This window comes from Perca fluviatilis, chromosome 11, assembly GCF_010015445.1.
Source record: "Perca fluviatilis chromosome 11, GENO_Pfluv_1.0, whole genome shotgun sequence".
Classification (NCBI taxonomy): domain Eukaryota; kingdom Metazoa; phylum Chordata; class Actinopteri; order Perciformes; family Percidae; genus Perca; species Perca fluviatilis.
In genome coordinates this window covers 25,742,053-25,761,152 of record NC_053122.1, presented here as the reverse complement: position 1 = coordinate 25,761,152, position 19,100 = coordinate 25,742,053, and the positions used below count along the sequence as shown (strand labels likewise).

General features: G+C 40.1%; 1 protein-coding gene across 1 annotated transcript in view; it reads right to left on the bottom strand.

The window, feature by feature from the left end:
- LOC120568894 (zonadhesin-like) overlaps positions 1-17,826 on the bottom strand; it is a 30,142-nt gene extending 12,316 nt beyond the window's left edge. Inside the window, exons 1-21 of the mRNA XM_039816641.1 lie at positions 17,776-17,826; positions 17,519-17,571; positions 17,314-17,382; positions 16,005-16,228; positions 15,830-15,905; positions 12,870-13,267; positions 11,688-12,252; positions 11,344-11,540; positions 10,854-11,243; positions 10,135-10,427; positions 9,585-9,850; positions 8,462-8,524; positions 6,171-6,308; positions 5,816-6,072; positions 5,644-5,728; positions 5,438-5,509; positions 5,141-5,275; positions 3,966-4,222; positions 3,724-3,808; positions 2,771-3,634; positions 2,332-2,540 (exon numbers count right to left, since the gene is read on the bottom strand). Coding sequence (XP_039672575.1) covers positions 2,332-2,540; positions 2,771-3,634; positions 3,724-3,808; positions 3,966-4,222; positions 5,141-5,275; positions 5,438-5,509; positions 5,644-5,728; positions 5,816-6,072; positions 6,171-6,308; positions 8,462-8,524; positions 9,585-9,850; positions 10,135-10,427; positions 10,854-11,243; positions 11,344-11,540; positions 11,688-12,252; positions 12,870-13,267; positions 15,830-15,905; positions 16,005-16,228; positions 17,314-17,382; positions 17,519-17,531 — 4,656 coding nt within the window. The 5' untranslated portion in view covers positions 17,532-17,571; positions 17,776-17,826. The remainder of the gene's footprint in view (positions 1-2,331; positions 2,541-2,770; positions 3,635-3,723; positions 3,809-3,965; positions 4,223-5,140; positions 5,276-5,437; positions 5,510-5,643; positions 5,729-5,815; positions 6,073-6,170; positions 6,309-8,461; positions 8,525-9,584; positions 9,851-10,134; positions 10,428-10,853; positions 11,244-11,343; positions 11,541-11,687; positions 12,253-12,869; positions 13,268-15,829; positions 15,906-16,004; positions 16,229-17,313; positions 17,383-17,518; positions 17,572-17,775) is intronic.
- Between the last annotated feature and the right edge of the window lie 1,274 nt (positions 17,827-19,100).

Genomic DNA, 19,100 nt, shown 5'->3' with positions numbered 1-19,100 from the left:
TTCGGCCAGGGAAGCTGCTTTGTTGTTTTGATATTCTGTGACGGGCACACGGATGCGATGCATAGGACCTACATGCATCGCATCCGTCTATTTCGGCCAGGGAAGCTGCTTTGTTGTTTTGATATTTTTTAAACTATAATACTACATCTAGCAACATATATGTAGATATTATCATAGTATGCATTTCTTTACTTTAATAATATTATTTTGGTCTACTGGTGAAATATTACAGTAGGCCTATGCTGTAAGACAGAACACGATATGATCAGAGTTGGGCGCATGCAAAGCCGATTTCCCACGATGCAATGCCGGCATTCATTTCAGAGAATCAGACAACGATCAGCGGGTCTTTAACGCCAGCATTGCTTCAATATACATATACATAATCAGTGGTTTTGTCATCAGCAACAACACTTTGCTCAGTTTTGTTCCAGTAAGTTATGCACCATAACGTTTAAAAAAATCTGCGTGTATATATCTATGGTCCTGGTAGGCTTAAATTGACTTAACAGCGCCACCTGCTGTTGTGGAGTGCGAATTACAGGACATTTGTTAGAAAATTTACCTGCATTTGTGCAAGACTGTGTGGATCTGAGGGCATTTGTGTGTGGATCAGCAAGGCGGAAAGTTACTGCCAAAAGTCACGTGACAGTTTTTTGTACTTGTAGAATTTGTTTTGTACTTGTAGAATTTGTTTTGTACTTGCAGGATATTTTTTGTCATTGAAGAAATACGTTTTTGTATGTGTAAAACATACTGTATTTGTTTGATAGGTAGGTTTCTTATTTGCAGAACAAAATGCATTAGTTTGTGAATGATGTTTTGTATTTGCAAACCACACTGAGTTTGTTTGTGAATCGTTGGGCGTGAGTAAAACACGTTTTGTGTGTGTGTGAGGTTTTGGCATGATTCTAACTCCATAGTCGAACCCTGGCCCGCTGCGTTGAGGAGTAAACCCTTATACATATGTATATGTGTATGTATATGTATATGTATATATATGTATATGTGTGTATATGTATATATATATATATATATATATATATGTGGTGTGCATATATATATATATATATATATATATATGGGCGCCCACTCTACCAACTGAGCTATCCGGGCACCCATCAAAATTTGTTCTTAATATTTAATCGGCGCTGTCTCACCGTCACATTGTCCACTTTGGGAGCGCAGGAGGAAGAGATTGCCCGACTGACGGCCTTAGATAACTACAGATCACTGTGTAAATAACTAAATATCTTTCTTTTAAACTGTGCATATATCATCAAATGTCAAAGTCTGGAAATACAGCCATAAATCTCTCACGCAATCGTTACACTCTATGTCCTCGTAACTTTAATTTCTGTTCGTAACAAAACCGGCATGAAGAAACGTGTGTTTGACTATTACACTTTCGTCTACAAATTGTATCTCGGGGTGGGGGATACCACTTATTGATGCTGTGATTTTGGCAAGGTGTTAACAGTCACAAATTGTTGTAAACCTATAAATACTGCGTTGACCCCTGTGCGTAATGCTGCATGATGGCACTGCAGGAGGACTACGCCAATGGAAGAATCGGGAGAGAAACAAAGTTCAGAGACCATGATGACTGGCTAAAATGCTGATTTAGATTCCCTAAAGCTGTGCTCTTGGATCTATGTTCTGAATTGGATCCAGTAAAGAGGGCAACACGTTGGAACCGTGCCATCCCGCTCCAAATACAGGTCCTCGCCACTCTGGGGGCAATCACTGTTTCCAGAGGGAAATGGCAGCTAAGTGTTATAATCTTCAACTTTATCACTGGCTTGTCTGGATATAATATATAGTTCTGTTAAATCTTATCATTTAGATCTGGTATATCACAGCCGTCCCTGAGTGCCGTAATGCCTGTATTATTAATATAGGTAGTCTGTAGATCAGGTTTCCCTACACTGTGCGAGATCAGGCCAAAATTATATTTCAATTTGCAGCAATTTTGAAGGGTTTGAGAAATTGTTTGCCTTTTCCCCGCCAGTCGTCATAATTCAGCGTAACGAAATTGCATTGTGTGCTTTGCATTGACTATTTATGGTTAAAAATGGGCGTGTACAGGGCGGGATAAGAGGCTGATTTACGGATGTACACTTGTGGGTAATCTGTGATTTACAAAGGGAACATTGCTTACAAATTGCTTATAAATCTGATTTTTTTTTTGCCGTACGTACACTTTTAGTAAGAATCTTATGCACAATTTATAAATGAGACCCCTGGTCTGTGGTCTTTCAGAAAGTAGACCAAAGTATTTCACGCTGTATATGACTTGTGCCATTGATGAAGAGTTTTTTTGTCACTCACCTTATGTTTAGTGCCGTTCCTGTCCATACATCCACATCGTTGGATAGGCACACAAACCCTCCATTTCCGCACAAAGCCTTCATTACATACACACCCCTGCACGCAACGATTATCGTCACTGCAGCGGGGTGGACCATTCAGGTATGTACAGGTTGGACTGCAACCAGGGATACAAGTAGTGTAATGACTGTTCTCTGGGCAAGGGTGTGCTGGAAAGACAAGAGTGGTAGAAACAGTTAGTCATAATCAATCTTATCTTACAGGTGAGTTTTGCCACTGATGCCTAACATGTGAGGTGTAAAGTATTCATTATGGGAAACCCAGTCCATGTTCGTTTTTTATATAGAGAAATGCAAACTTTTAACAGGTGCAGTTGGTGTTTGTGGTCTAGCTGCTGTTGTAGATTGTGGTGTAGCTGTAGTTGTAGGCTGAGGTCTACCTGTTGTCGGATGTGGTTTATTGGTTGTTGTAGGTAGTGGTCCATCTGTTGTTGTGGGTTGTGGTTGCCATGTTGTTGCAGGCTGTGGTGTGGCTGTTGTGGGTTGGGGTTTAACGGTGGTTGGAGGTTGTGGTGTAGCTGTTGTCGGCGGTTGTGGTTGAGCTGTGGTTGGAGGTTGTGGTCTAGCTGTTGTCGGAGGTTGTGGTGTAGCTGTTGTTGATTGTTGTGGTGTAGCTGTTGTTGTTGGTTGTGGTTGAGCTGTAGTTGATGGTTGTGGTTGAATTGTGGTTGATGGTTGTGGTCCTGCTGTTGTTTGTGGCTGTGATTGACTGTCAGTTGGAGATTCTGGTGTAGCTGTTGGTGCTTGTGATCCAGCTGTAGGTTCATGATCTTCTGTTGTTTGGGGTTGGGGTTTAGCTGTGGTTTGGGGTTCGTTAGTTGATGTAGCTGGTTGCTCTGGTCTTGCTGTTGTTTGAGGTTTTTCTGTAATTTCAGGTTCTGGTTGCTCTGAAGTTTCAACTCCTGGGTGCTTTGTTGTTGGTGGGTGGGGTCTAGCTGTAGTTTGGGGTCCAGTTGTGGTTGTTGTTATTGGTAGCTGTGGTCTTGTTGTTGGGACATCAGGATTTGAAGTTTTTGGGGTTACGGTTGTTGCTGGCTTTGTAGGGGTTTGTGTATCACAATCAGTCGTGGCTGCTGTTGTTGTGGCGACCGTTGTAAAAACAGTTGTTGATGGTGGCTGGGGTTTTGATGAAGTAGATGTTTGTGGTTGTGTAGTAGTTGAGCTGTTTGCTGGAGGAAGCTCTGGATCTGCTGTTGCAACTGGATTGAAGGTTGTGGGAGCAGGAGTTGTTGGTCTAGTTTGGTCTGTAAATCCATTTCACATTCAAGTTAGTCTCAGTTTCAGTTATGGTGTGTGTGAATTAAATTGAATGTCAGTAAGAGGACAGAATTACCTGTGCAGTGCCCACGATGAAGTGATACATCATCCATGGCAACATCCGACTGATCGTTGGAACCTCTTCGCCCCTCAAATATGATCTAAAATTAAGTGCCCCGGTTAAGAATAGTAATCCTGTTATGGCAAGCACATTCATTAAGTCCAATTGCCCTCATTTATTATTGCAGGTAGTACGCTATGAGTGTTTTGCTCTGCAAGTTTCTAACATCAGACAGGTTAGTAGAATAGACATCTCACCTGGAAAGCTCCAGTTGTTGTGATGTCCACCTGAGCCAGGTGCCACATATTTCCTTGGTCATTTCGCTTCCACCAAACGGCGTCAGCCTTTCTATCCTGAAACAAGTAGACATGAAGGCCCATTGTATCTGCTGAGCCATACATATGGTACCAGAACTGCAGACACTGTGGACCAGATTCAGAACACTCAGAGCTGATGAGACGAGCCGTGTCTCCATGTGACGCACTGTTGGCTTCGATGTAAAGATAGTGGCCATCTGGTTAAGGACATGAGAGTTAGGTAAGTTGAAGCACACAATATAACATTTTCTTGAATACTGTATACTAAGAAAACTTCTTTAAGTTCAAGGCATGTCTTTATTCATAAGCAGCATCTCTACTGACACTGCCTCAGGATGCTTAAGGAAAGATATCTTTTCTTGATGAAATACTATACATCAGGAACTCTTAACCAGTCTATTCTGGTTTGACAAGGAAGTACTACTTTAACAATCAACAATGAGGTTTTTTTTCATAGTTGGAAGTGTGATTGTGGCAGATGTCAAACTGGCAAAGAGTGTTCTGTGTACTGTTGTATATTAGTCTGGCTATCACCAGACCAAACTCAATCTTTTAAGATTGAACATTAGTCTTGGAAGTCTTTTCTTTTCTACTGCACAAGAGGCGTGATCAACGGGCATAGTTCAAATGACTCTGTACGCAATTGGATAGTCCTTCAACCAATCAGACCAACGATCCGGGTGACATACTTTGCAGAGCCAAAGCCGGTCGGTAGTAAGACAAACACAGCCTTCTTTTGTAGGAATTGTTCCAGGGCAAGTTTCTGTTCTGTTTTCAGAGAAAACTTGCCTTTGAAATCTTTTAAAACAGCAGCGACAGCGGCATCAACGGGTTGCTGCGCTTTAGTGGACGCCATGTTGAATGTAAACAAAAAGTTGCTTGTCGTCTCTATCGTCATCGTGTTAAACCCGCCAATAGCGCGCCAGGTGGATAAGCCAGTTTGTGATTGGTTCCTGCAGATTTGTAACGGAAGCAGGATAGATAAAGGTACAGGTTTCCAGCCTGAGCTGCAGGGCAAAATCAAATCGCCAGCAGATCGGGCTGGGTTTACCCAGTCTAGTTGTCTATTACTGTATCTGTCACAATTCATATTACATAGAGAAATAGTATATTACCACCAGTGTGGTCAGCAGAGGGCCCAGTCATCAGGGTTGGGGTGGAACCACTTTGCCATGTCCAGTCAAAAGCATCTGTGATCATCTGATTCCAGCTACAAAGGTTGCTGTTGAAGCTACAGTCTATATTGCAGACTAAAAAATAAAATTGCAAAAAATAAAATTTAGACAATCTGTAACTTCAGGTACCATTCGAAATTGGATTTTCACTATACATAAATGTTAATTTGTAACCACACTTCAGCTTTCTGATGCAGAAGCAAGTGACCCATAAAATATAGCTTCCTGTGCACTTACCTGGGTGTGAGGGGAAGACCTCCACAGTTGTGAAAGGAAGTTCAGTTCCAATAATCAGGCCAGGTAAGTTACCTGAAGGAAGTGATTTTATTTAAACCATGAGATATCTGATATGGTAATAATTTGAGATATTAATTTATTTTCACCATTAGATTACATATATTTTTCAATCAAATTTAGAATATTTAGTTAGAGAAGAATGTCACCTAAACATGAGCCAAAGTTGATAGAAATGTCATCAATGGCCACGTCTGATAAAGCATCAGCGCCTCGAATTCCCTCCACTATGATCTGAAAGAGGTAATTGCAAAATATGTTTCACTATATAGAATAAGATCATCTTTTAGGCCCATATATTGTATGTATATGGTGACTTACTTGGAATGGACCAGACACTCTGATGTCAACATTTCCTAGATGCCAGGCTGGTCCTTGGTTATTCATCATGGACCAGAGCTTGACAGATTTATTGCCTTTGGTCAGGTAGATATTAAGGGCCATGGCTGTGGCTGAACCATACATATGGTACCAGAAGTGCAGGCAAAGTGGGCCATTATAATGGCATGTTGAGCTCCACAGACGAGCTGAATCTCCATGGGTTACACCATTTCCCTCAATATACATGTAGAAACCAGCTAGAGAAACGTTAAAAGTAGCACAATAAGCATGAATAATGAATTACCAATGCAGCAACACAATAGATGTGATAGTTTGTCCTGATTATGGGTTTTACCTCCAGTGGTGTGATCTTGGTTTGGGCCAGTTAGGCTTGATGGGGTGGGTCCTGAATGTCTTGTCCAATCAAAACTGTCCTGTATGAGCTGTTCCCACCCGCACAGACTTTTTTCAAAGTCACAGTTTATGGGACAGACTATGAAAAACCATATAAACACAATGCAAATGATAAGTATTATGAGCTAATTATGTGTAGGATTATTACAGTACAAAACAATATATCCACAAAAAGTATTATTTCATCCATATGTAGTTAATTTCATCAGGGTCATTCAAATGTATTCAATGCATTTATACATTAAACTTCTGTATAGCATTTAAAAGCAAGCATAGTAAAATGTTCCTTGGTTTCGGTGAAATGGTTTTTAAAGGGGTGATAGAATGCAAAACCGATTTTTACTCTGTCATAGTTGGATAACGACAGTTCGGTGGGTAAATAGGACATACATATAAGCTCAAAATCCCATTGACACCCCTTTACTATGAAAATCTCATATTTTGAAACTGCCGCTGAAAACGGGTGAATCTCAACAAAGCTGGAAGTTGACGTCAACCTCCCAAGACCTGTAACTTTGTCACTCCCATGGGTTTATTAAGAGAACAGTCACGCCCCAACATTTACATAGGCTACACAACTGACCTGAGATCAGGTAGTCTTCTGAATCTAGGTCACGCAGATCTCTGCTATTCCATTACAAAATTCACTTCTGAAACTTTTTTATGCGAGAAATCAACTATGTAGAGGTCAAATATGGGCCGTTTTTATGTGTCAATGTGTGTAATTATAATGTGTTGAGTTATTTAAACAAACGATCGGTGAAATAAACACCTCTTGTCCGCGAGTCTCGTTGATAGAGCCTGCGGCTGAATGGAGCTAGCTCTATCAGTGAGAGCTACCTAGCCTCCTCTTAGAATTCCTCTGAAATTCACAAAAATCTTTAAAATTGAAATCGGACACCATTGTTAGCTTTATAAGACCTTGGGGTAGAGGTTATATAAGTGGCGTGACGAAATTCAAACTGTAAATATACTCGAATTACGCCGAAAATGAAGCTAACTATCCGTGATTTGTAGCTACACATAGCTAGGATTGAAGGGACAGTCGCAGCTAACAAAACCCTTAATGTTCACAAATATTCATTAACTTGAAATCGGACACCGTTGTACGCTTTATAAGACCTTTAAGTAGATGTTGTATAAGTGGCGTGACGAAATTCAAACCGTAAATATACTCGAATTACGCCGAAAATGAAGCTAACTAGCCGCAATCTGTACACATAGGATTGAAGGGACAGTTTCAGCTAACGAAACCCCTAGCTAGCTAGTGTTCACAAAAATTCATTAAATTGAAATCTGACACCATTGTTAGCTTTGTAAGACCTTGGGATAGCTGTGATATAAGTGCCGTGACGAAATTCAAACGGTAAATATAGCTATTATAGTTATGCCGAAAGTGTAGCTAGCTAGCAGCGATCTTTTCACTTTGTATTGAATGGGACATAGAGCGAGCTACTCCTAACAAAACGAGTGACGTTCATAAAAATGCCTTACATTGAAAACGAACACGTTAGCTTTGTAAGACATTGGGGTAGATGTTATATAAGTGGCGTGACGAAATTCAAACTGTAAATATATTATAGTTATGCCGGCAGCCGGCCTCGGAGCCCCGGTAGTGCAGTATCCACAAAGGGTGACTTTGCCCTGGGTATGGAGCCCAGCAGGCTGCCGCTTTCTCGTCAGACTGCGTGAAGCTCCTAAAGTCCGACATGTCTTACCAAATTTGCAATTAGCCATCAATTTTCGTAAAACGGCCCATATTTCAGCTTTATATAGTTCATTTCTCGCATAAAAAAGTCTCATAAGTGAATTTGGTAATGAAACATTGCAGTGTTTGGAATATGAGATTCTGTCGCTTCTCTAATGTGTGTGTATGGGGGATTCGCTCAACCAATCAGCGCGCTTCTCTAATGTGTGTGTATGGGGGATTCGCTCAACTAATCAGCGCGCAGCTCATCTAAATATTCATGAGCATACCATATTTGGAAGAAAAGCTCTTGTTACAAATAGGGCCAAAACACAGGGATGCATAAGGACCAATAAAATATCAACCAGGCCATTTTCAGCCCAACCAATGTTACATACCCCATTAGGAGACCATAAGGAACAGTGTGAAATACACTATATAATCATTCTATCACCCCTTTAAAATACTAATTATAAATTGGATATTATGCCACTGATTATCTAAACCAGTAACAAATAAACCTTCCCAACCCTGAATGCTCTTACGAGTCTGATCTGGTGTTGGAGAGGTAGGAGTTGGAGATGCAGTTGCAGTGGTTGTGGGGTCAGCTGAAACGGGGACAACAACAAAACAAAAAGCCAAACAAACAAACAAACAAAAATAAAAAAATAAAATTAGTTTACTACCTTAGCCTTTTTGGTGCCCTAGGAAATATTTTGCATTAAGCAAGCCCCTCCACAATCTTAACCACCTACTTTTTCCAACTTTGCTTATATCAATGACAAAAAAAAGAGAGAGAGAGAGAGAGAGAGAGAGAGAGAGAGAAAAAAAAAGGCTCTAGGCAGTTGGCTTGTTTGCTCATGCAATGGGCCAGCCCTGTGCCATAATCAAAACACAATAAAAAAGCAGAAGCAGAGTGTTTTGAAGACATTAATGGGAAAAATAATTAATAAGTAAATAATTAATAAGTAAAAGCTGTTTTATGCTTCTGCGTCAAAACGACGGTGTACCCCCGCTGACCCCTCTGCGTCTACGCCAGACCCTACGCCGTAGCCTGACGTGCACCTCTCGAAAAATGTAACTACACGTTGCAGCAACGCACGTCGCTCAGCCGTGGCTTGGTTTAGCTTGCCTGGTTCTCCTTCTCCATAAACAACGTGAAATCAAGGAGAGGGTTAACTTCTCCTGCTACAGATCTCCCACCGTGGTCAGAAAGCACAGGGGAGACAATTGTTTCTCTCACTATGCCTCTAGAGTCGGTACTCGCTCCGAAGCTAAACGCCGTCCCTCTCTCACTTCTCCCTCGCTGTATCACCCACTCCACACACACACACACACACACACACACACACACACACACACACACACACACACACACACACACACACACACACACACACACACACACACGCCGGCTCGACGCATATACCAGCGCACAAGTATAAGCATCAGGCCACTTACACAGGCTACGCCGAAAGCTCTGCGTGGAGCTTCCGCAGAACCATAAAACAGGCTTAAGAAATACAAGACATGTAACAGAATGTCTTTATCGTATATTTAGTGCTAATAGATCGCCACAGTTTTTTGTTAAAAAAGTCTTTATATTTAGTCACAACCAGATATCATTACACATACAGAGTATTCACACTACCATCATCACACACTCACCACAGGCTGTGTCTGTCTGCCATTGGGGCAGCTCCACTCCTTTAACCTGGCATGCTGCTACATAGGACTCGAGAGATTCACATAGGGTGTGTTGGTCACCATTGGTGGCACAATAGTCATACACACAACTTTTGAGGTAGCTGCTTGGGTGAATGGGTTCATGGCAGGGCTGGAAGACATCCCCTAGTAGTGTCTCACACTCTTTGTAGGCCACATTCTCCTCATCATAATCACAAAGTCTGGGATTATTTGGATGGGAAATACACCTGGAGGACAAAGTTTAGACAAGTGAATAATGTTCTAGAAATTGGGCTTTATTGTGCTACATCAAAATAAGGTTAGGTTAATAAGATGTATTAATGTTTTTTATGTAAATGTATTTATTAATACTTAAAAATACACAAAAAAGTGGTAAAAAATAACTTTTCTTTTCACCTGCAGTTAAAATGTTGTTTTTTCTTCCTTGTGGATGCATTACAATGTAATAACATTCATTTAAGCTGTACTAACATTTTGTGCAGATACCTTTTTTTATAGAAAAATGGCTTACTCATTATTGCCTGGAACCTTCCAGCTATTACCAAACTCAAATGACTCAGTAGCGTTTTGGCCTCCTGGTGTTATGAAGTCATCGTCCTGCCGTTCCGAGTACGTGCCACAGAGTCCACACAGTTCATACTTGTAGAGCTCATCCACCTTCAGGAAGAGTCTGTTCTGCCCATCTATCATCATTCTGAGGCCAAAGGTTGTTTCCAAGATAATATAATTTTTCTTCAGGTAGACCCATACTGAGCCGTATTTACCATTGGTGGAATAGGGCAGCGAGACACGGCTGTTATTCACCTAAACAGAGGACAATCCATTGTTTTAAGTTTATGTAGAATGTCTTACATAAAACATAGCACTTATGTCTTTTTAGTGCAACCAATTAGCTACCAACTAGCTTTTTACTGCAAAGTGAACTGGGTCAGCTATTACTTTTTGTTTTCTTATAAGCCTCAGATGAGAAATGTGGTACTTCCTCCAATAACCTGACCCAGAGTAATAACTGATCCCATAAACATGGGTGTGCTGGTACTAAAGTCATTAATCACAGTCATTAATAAATTACACTAGATAATACAGGACAATGACACTCCAAATCCAGTAAATGGGCCACTTGTAGGTCACGAGACACATTTGCAGAGACTGAAACACATTTGCGCAACTGCCTCTTTTACATGTACATGCTATAAAAGAGTTTCTTTGGCAGGGAGTTTTCATGCTTACATAGACCTCTCCGCTCTGATTCAGGGTGAGGTATAGATCGTCGACCTGAAGAGTCACAGCTTCCAGCTTGGATCGGGTGAAGTTCTGAAGAGGAGGATGCGTGTTGTGTCCAATCACAGAGAACTGGACTGAGCTTTGTCTTCCGCACGTGGTAGTCAGCGTGTAACTGCAGCCACCTTGAAAGTCATATGCCCACCCGTCAAAGGTGATATAGTGTGGATCACCATACACGCTGCAGGTGGCGGGTTTGAAAGGGAAGCAGCCTTTGACCCCATCCTTGACCTTACAAACCTCATTGACTGTGCATTGCATTGTGGTGCACTCTAGGCCATTGTTACCCATGCACTGACACTGCTGCTCACACTCTCCCTTTGAGAATGTTGCTCCTTTCTGCAGAAAAAAGGGAGTTGTGTTAATACATTCCAGCACTGCGGACGTGAAAAGGTGAATATTAAATTGTTCCCTGTTCATCTACATGTACCTCACTTACCTCATAGTGTTTGCCATTATGCCAGCACCCACAGTCCTCTGCTGGGACACACTTTCCCCCACTGAGCTGAAAGCCAGAGTCGCACTCGCATCTTTCCTCACAGCTTCCACAGAAGCCAACTATATCCAGACTGGAGCACACTTCTGGACAGCCATCAGCACATGTGTTATAGTGGCTGTTCTCACCACACTGAAGGGCTTAGAGGGGTGCAAGAGAGGGAGAGGAAAGAAGAGAGGGCATGAACTTAACTGTAATTGTATTATTACAGTCAATATTTGCAACCATGTCCCATTTTTAAATGACGGGGTAGTGAAATGAAAGCAGAAAGCAATTAATCAACCTACGGCAGAATGTAGAGTTCCTCCACATGGGTACACCGACTCCAGCCTCCTGGCAGATGTCAGTGAAGACCTGTAAGGTCTTACAAAACACCGCCGGGTCACCATGAGTAGAGCACATGTCGACCACACAGTCCCTGAAGTAGCTCTCTGCCCCAATAACTGATAGGCAGTCAGCGAAGGGCCCCGTGCTGGAGAGGAGGCCTCCACAGTACAGCTCACTAGCATACTCAGCCTCCTCCAGTGGGTCACACTGATGAGGTACTAGAATGGTTTCACAGGAGGAGTTGGTTTCCCCAGTCTGCCAGCTCTCAGCCAAGGCTGTAGCATCTTGGGCATTTGTTCCATCAGGCTTTATGAAGTCATCTACATTGAGGTAGTTGAAGTTTCCACACAAGCCACAGACTTTATCAGAGTAAGTGGATGGCAGGGTGACATGGACAGCACCAGAGTTGTCATATGAGACAGAAAGACCAAAACTGGTTTCCATTTCAACAGCAGCTGGGTTGCTCTTCATGTTGATAGTGCCTCTGCTGAGGCTCAGTGGAAGCTTCTTCCAGACCCCATTAACCTGAAGAACGGTATAAGTTTTAGACTTCCTTACCGGCTGTATCTGAGAGTTTGCATAAAAATTCTTGGCATTCTTGAGATATTTCTTTGGGAATTGATAAGGCAGATAAATCTAGGACATTGTGCCACTAAACTTTGCACTTATCGATAAAATAAGTTTATTAGCAGAATGGGTTGCAGATATGCTCCATTTAGTACATTACTTAGCTCAACACTCATTACAGCATAATGTCAAGGTCCCACAAAACTGAACTTGTACAGACATTACTTTAGTAATTACAAATACTCATATTGTCCTCAAATGTGTGAAGTCACACAGATTAACAGCTTAACTGAGTAGACTGTAAATAAAGTATTAGAATAAAATGAGTTATTGGCCACATGGTTCTAATTTCTAAAACAGAAACTGTAAAACATTAAATAAGTCTTATTTGGATATTTAGACTCAGAAATACATTTGTATAAACATCAGAGGAAACTGGTCTCCCTTTGTAAAGCAGCATGACATTTTAGCTTTTGGGGGAGATTTGTTCATATATTGGCAGATGCTACAAACATCAGCAATCGATAACAGCATATGTGCCTTCCTAAATTTCTATCCACTTTAAGGTGACTCACCACAACCCGATGTGTTTGCCTTTTCAGCATGGACACCCTAAACTTCCCCATGTTCACAATGACCTTCTGAACAGTTGGCAGAGATGAGTTCCTGTTCTGCTTATTGACCACTTCCACACTGAACATGGGCAGGGCCTCAGAGGGTGAGCAGGTCTTAGCCAGCATGTAGGTGCAAGGGTCCATGAAGCGGAACAGCACCCCATCAAAAGTGCTGCATTCTGTGTGACGGTGTATAGTGCACGTCCCAGTGGTGGAAATCCCACTAGAGCTTCCTATTTGAGGACCACAGATTTGGCCCTTAGGGCACTGAAAGGGAGAGCAGGCGAGCTGGCCACCAGAACAGCGGCAGCGGGTGGACTCATCTGTCCAGAACTCTGTGTCCATTTCACACTGTGGTCCTGTGGGGGATGTGACCGAGTAAACAATCACTTTATAATGACAACACCATCTGGCTAGGAATAACTGATTAGTAACATTGGTTAATTATTATGTATAGTACTACATGGCTTATTTTTTAATTATCTTAGTTATCCAATTTATTATTCATGTATGTGACACTTCATCAATCAAAAGAATGAAAAACATTCTTACTGCCTTACTAAAATTGTGAACTTCTGACACGTAACTTGGATATGTTTTATGTCTTTAAGCTTAAGGAGGGTGTTGTGAAATAGGATTTTTTAGAGTTTCACTGACTGTAATCTGACAGAAGTGTTATGACAGTAAGGGTTTATTGCATACACATTGTTATCACTATGTTTACGGGAATATAGTAGGACTTTTCTTTTTTGTAACACTTTATAAGAAACTATCATTAATAGTAAATCGAAGGGCTGCAACTGATGGTTATTTTCATAGTTGATATATTTTTTGTTGTTGTTGTGATTAATCAATTAGTTTGGTCTATAAAATGTCAGGAAATGGTGAAAAATGTTGATCAGTGTTTTTCAAAGCCCAAGATAATACTGTCATAGAGGAGTGAAGAAACTAGAAAATATTCATGTTTAATAAGATTCAAACCGATTATCATAGTAGTTGCTGAATAATTCCAAAGTAGACCACTAATTGATTAATTGATTAATCTTTGTAGCTCTAGTAAATTGATAGTTACTTTAGTTAATAGTTATTTTACTCTTCAGAAACCATGATGATTAATAATGTTTACTAATTATTAGTAATGTTACAATGTATGTCACAAGTAGTTTAATGTAATGTAAAGTAATTTGTCTTTAGTATAAATTAAATAGATGAGTAATACTTTGTAAATGGTTAATACTTCTTTTGCAAAACATCTATTGACACTATTTGGATGGCTCCTATAAAGTTGCAACTAATGATTATAACAATTAGGGACTAATTAATAAGTGGTTTATAAAGCAAAGTATCTAACAACATTAATTCGGCCCCATTGCATATTTTGTTGCTGATCTATAAAAGGGATGATTGTTGATTATTTTTGCACTGATAAATGCTATCTAAAGAATATTTATAGATGCTTTACAGAATATAATCACCATTAAAGGTGCAGTAGGTAAGACTTACTACCTAGACTCATATTTGCTGAAACTGACCCTATGTTCGAGTAGAACTGAAGCATTTTCCTATGGAAAGTCACTTTTTACGTTACTCGTTACTTTTACATTACTTTTAAAAGCAGGTGTCTCTGGCAGAGACTGAAGTTAATTATAAATAAACTATCTCTGACAATCTATGGTTTATCAGCGAAGTGTCTGAACTACACTGCAGACTGGATTCTCTACTCACAGAGTGATGGCTGATTCATTATGAACGAGTCCAGCGTGGGTTGAAAGCATATCGGCAGGTCAATCGCGTTACACGGTGTTAGTTTATCTGTGTACGTAATGTCTGTATCGACTTGTACCGGTCGCGCAGCCACGATGGCCCGTGCATTGTCGTAGACACATGCAGCCTCTTTTCTGGAAATCCTTCCGTGTCCGTGCGACCGACACAATTCCACAGCAGTCCTCTGCGTCTAGCCTATGTATGACGCCATCTCCACCACATCCATTTGTGAGGATGTCAGCTTTGTGTCTGCCTGGCATGTTCTGTGTGTAGGATGGCCGACTTATCTGCCAGTTCTCAGCAATGTAGTGGCATGTGTCACGTAGCTCTCTGCTCAGAGCGCCGTCCAGCAAAAAGCCACAAAGCTTAAAACACTCTCAAAAGTTAGCATTGGCTGCTTCTCGCTTGCCATGATTTCTCTGCTATCAGCCTCTGTCACGTACCGTGTGGAGCTTGTGAGTGCGCGGCTGAGAAGGCAGTGTCGCTGTCAAATCTGTCCATGGGAAAAGTAACGTTGCGCCGAATTGAAAAAGGAACTATGTTTAATTACCAAATTTTCATTAGTAGCGCATTACTTTGTTACTTTGTAACGCGTTACACACAACGCTGGTTGCAACTTTGTAACAGCCACCCAAATAATGTATTGACAGTTTACAAACAATTTCTTAACGGTCCCATGGCATGAAAATTTCACTTTGAAGTTTATTAACATTAATATGACTCCCCCTAACCTGCCTGTGGTCCCCCAGTGGCTAGAAATGGCGAGAGGTGTAAACCGAGCCCTGGGTATCCTGCTCTGCCTTTGAGAAAATGAAAGCTCAGATGAGCCGTTTTGGAATCTGCTTGTTATGAGGTCATAACAAGCAAGGTTACCTCCCCTTTCTCTGCTTTGCCCGCCCAGAGAATTTGGCCCACCCATGAGAGAGAGAGAGAGAGAGACATCATGGCTTTCAAACGAGCAAAGTGGCAGTTGGTCAAGGCCAATAATTATTAAATAATTTTATTGTTATCAGTAACATAACTATTAACTTAAGTTTAAATAACTATCAATTTACCATTTATTAGTGATGTTTATTATAAAGTGTAACCTTTTTTTATTGAAGGAACCAAAAGTAGGCTTTAATATAGTAAATATAAGAGTATAAAATAATATTTACCACATGAGCCTCTTCTTACACCTATCCGGTTAAATATGAACTGCCCTCCCTCCTTGGACACTGCTTCGACAACAACCTGATATAAACGCACATCATTTATTTAAAAATAAACAATATGATATTTTGATTCCCCAATACAGTTTAATTATTGGTATGTGGTTATATGCCATTTTACCTCAGTCCCTGGTTCAATGATGTTCAAGGGGACGAACACTTGTCTCCAAAAATCCCTGGGCAGGGCAGGTAAGGTCCTGATTTCCATCAGACCAATGCTGCTTTTAAGCAGAATGCGAAGTTCTGACTCATTAGCTGCAACCGGCGATAAGTACCAAAACTCTAGACAGGCCTTGCCCTCCAGCTCCAGTGGACCACTTTCTAAAGTGGTCATTACAAAATCGTCTGTAGGTGAAAAGGACAACAAGAAAATGTAATATGTTTCCATCCACATAATCAAAAGTGAGCAAACCTATTTCTTAAATACATGTAGTTTCAATGTAACATCTCTTAAGTACAAATTCGATGACAATGACCACTCTATTCTTTTTTTACCCCACAATATAAATGCTGTAACACATTTTTAAGTGCTATCATAATTGTAATCACATCAGAAATAGCAAACCATTCACTCGTTTAGAGTGTTTTGTGCTTTATTTGAACCTGAAGAGCAGGCCCTCTACTTTTGACTGTGTGTTTGAACTGTGGACCAATGTTCATAATCAGGCATGTTATCTCTTAAGCCGTTTTCACATGTGATCTCCGGACTACAGCATGTCCAAGTAATCAAGTCCCGCCATTTTTCGGAGTTTACCTTTCACTGTACCACACAATAGGAGATTGTCCGTGTCAGATGCTTTTCCACTAATTGGAAATATATTGTCTGATATATACGAGGGGTGGCACTGGGTAGAGCATGCAGCAGACTTGACATGATATTGATTTCATTGCGTCACGTGAGCCGTTAGTAATTTGGACATAAACAACCGAGTATCTTGCAGTTTCTTGAATTTGTTTGGTGATTTTGGTATCGGCCCTTACCTACAAAAGTTCCCAAATCTTGTTATCTCTCCAGATAGACATTTTCATTGCTGTCTTCATGTAACTCCCCCTTCTTCTATACCTTCGGATGTTTGTTTTCTTCATCAACACGCCCACTCACTTGAGCGAATTATCACACTTTTGGCTTAATCAGAGATTACACGGACTTAGTACTAGGGAGATGACAGTGTAAAGAGCGGTTGATAGCCGATCCAAGTGATTTAATCATTGGTGTTCTCAAATACAACTTTGCCGGGTAATGTTTATTTAGATAACTTTAGGTTTGCAGTGCATGTGTGAAAGGGGTTATAGCGTGAAAGTGAACTCTAACTAAACAAAACTGTAACCTGGCTTGATGCCTTTAAAAAAACACATTTGGCTTTCAATTTCATCATTAGATTTAATTAATGAAATCCATTGCTGTGCTATTTTGCAGTAATAACCTGTACCTGTTCTTCGTTGGTTCCAGTCACAAATCGGATTGCTGTGTCTGTCGTAGAAACACTTTTTAACATATTCTATTAAAGAAAAGAAAGGGGTCAAATATAGTATTATGTAGAGTATGCATGTACATTATCTCTGTCTAGTTGTTTAAACCTTGTGGTTGTGACAAATGGAGTATCTACCAGTCTTAGTAATTGTAAAACATCATACCTGAATTTGGCATCCAATCTGGTAAAGTAACTAATGAAAAGTCATTTTCAGCCCTGAAATAGGAAAACAGACTCCTTTCAGTTGTTTTTGCCACAAATTAACAAAATATCTGATTGACTTAAAAATAAAACTTTTAACACAAATACAAAAACATTCACTTTCCACTTAATAAAATGATTACAGTCAGTAAAATACTATTTTAAACAACGCATCAGCTAACATTTAATAGTTAAAAGCTGAGTTATCTTGACACCCACCTGCACTGAGTCCATGTCTGAGTTAGAAAGAGTAGAGTCACTGTGACCACCAAATCTTTTTTTTTTTAAAAAAAAAAAAAAAAAAATTTTGGGCCCCTTTGGGGAAAAAGTATGTACCCTTTAAAAAACTGACTGCACCAAGATGTGTGAACCCTCTTGTGTTGTTCTCAGAACAGAGCGGCGGGTTTGAAAGCATTTATAGCCCCACCACCTAACCAGGTAACCTCAGCAGTGGGTGGAGAAAGAGCGCTGGTGGACAGAAAAGACATGAAAGGGGTTGGACTGGGTCTGTGGCGTAAAACTATTCTAAAAGCTATCACATTTACAGTAAATATTGATAAGCAAGGTCGGCGTTTAGTGTTGCTAGGTCGTAAAAAGCACTGAGACTATCGTAAACTACTACATATTCAAATCCTTGAAAAAAAATTCATGATTTTGTAATAAAGTGATGTATGAGAAACATACATTTCTGAATAAGCAATTGAATGGCTTTCATGGACTTCTCATTATTATGAAAGAGTTATACTGCTATAAAGGTTTGATCTACGAAAATGTTAATGATAATGTTTTGATGGATGAAAAGACGAATGGTTAAGATGAAGTCTGCAATCTACAACTATTCAAACATTACACAGGGTACAAAAAGGTAGAAAGACGGAAAAAACATGGTGTTGTATTTTGACCATAACAGACCAAAACATACATGTACAGTATATAATCTGTTTAGTAATAGATTATGAACTAAATGTATTTTGGATTTTATGATAAGAAAAACAACAAGAATGTTGCAACTCACCTCTGCTGTTCTTACAATGGATTCTTAAATACTATTGTGCCCACTTACTGTAGACTAAGCTATTGATCAAACACTGGCGGTTCAAACGCACACTTTCATTATAAGAAGAGGGTAACTATTCAAACAGAAATAATATTTAATGTACCTGCATATAAATTGCTATTATAGCCTAACAGATACCGAAAACACTGTTTATTGTTAAAGAATTAGCTTCAAACATGTTTGTCTTGAGATATTACTCAGGTAACTTTTTACACAAAGGTATGTGATAGTGTGTTCTGTTCAGACAATCATGCAGTAAAAGGTAGAAAAAGATAAGTCTCTTACTCCTTCACACTTAACAAAGATAAGACAAAAAGATGAGCCAAGAGTGTCAATTTATGCAATCCATACAGTAAACTTGAAAGCACAAAACATTGCGTACATTGTGACCTGATAATATTGTTGTAAAATAATAAACAGGCTTCAAAAAGGGTCTGCTATAGTATATTTAGTGTATGTCAGCTAGAGAGCAGAGCACACTGTTAGA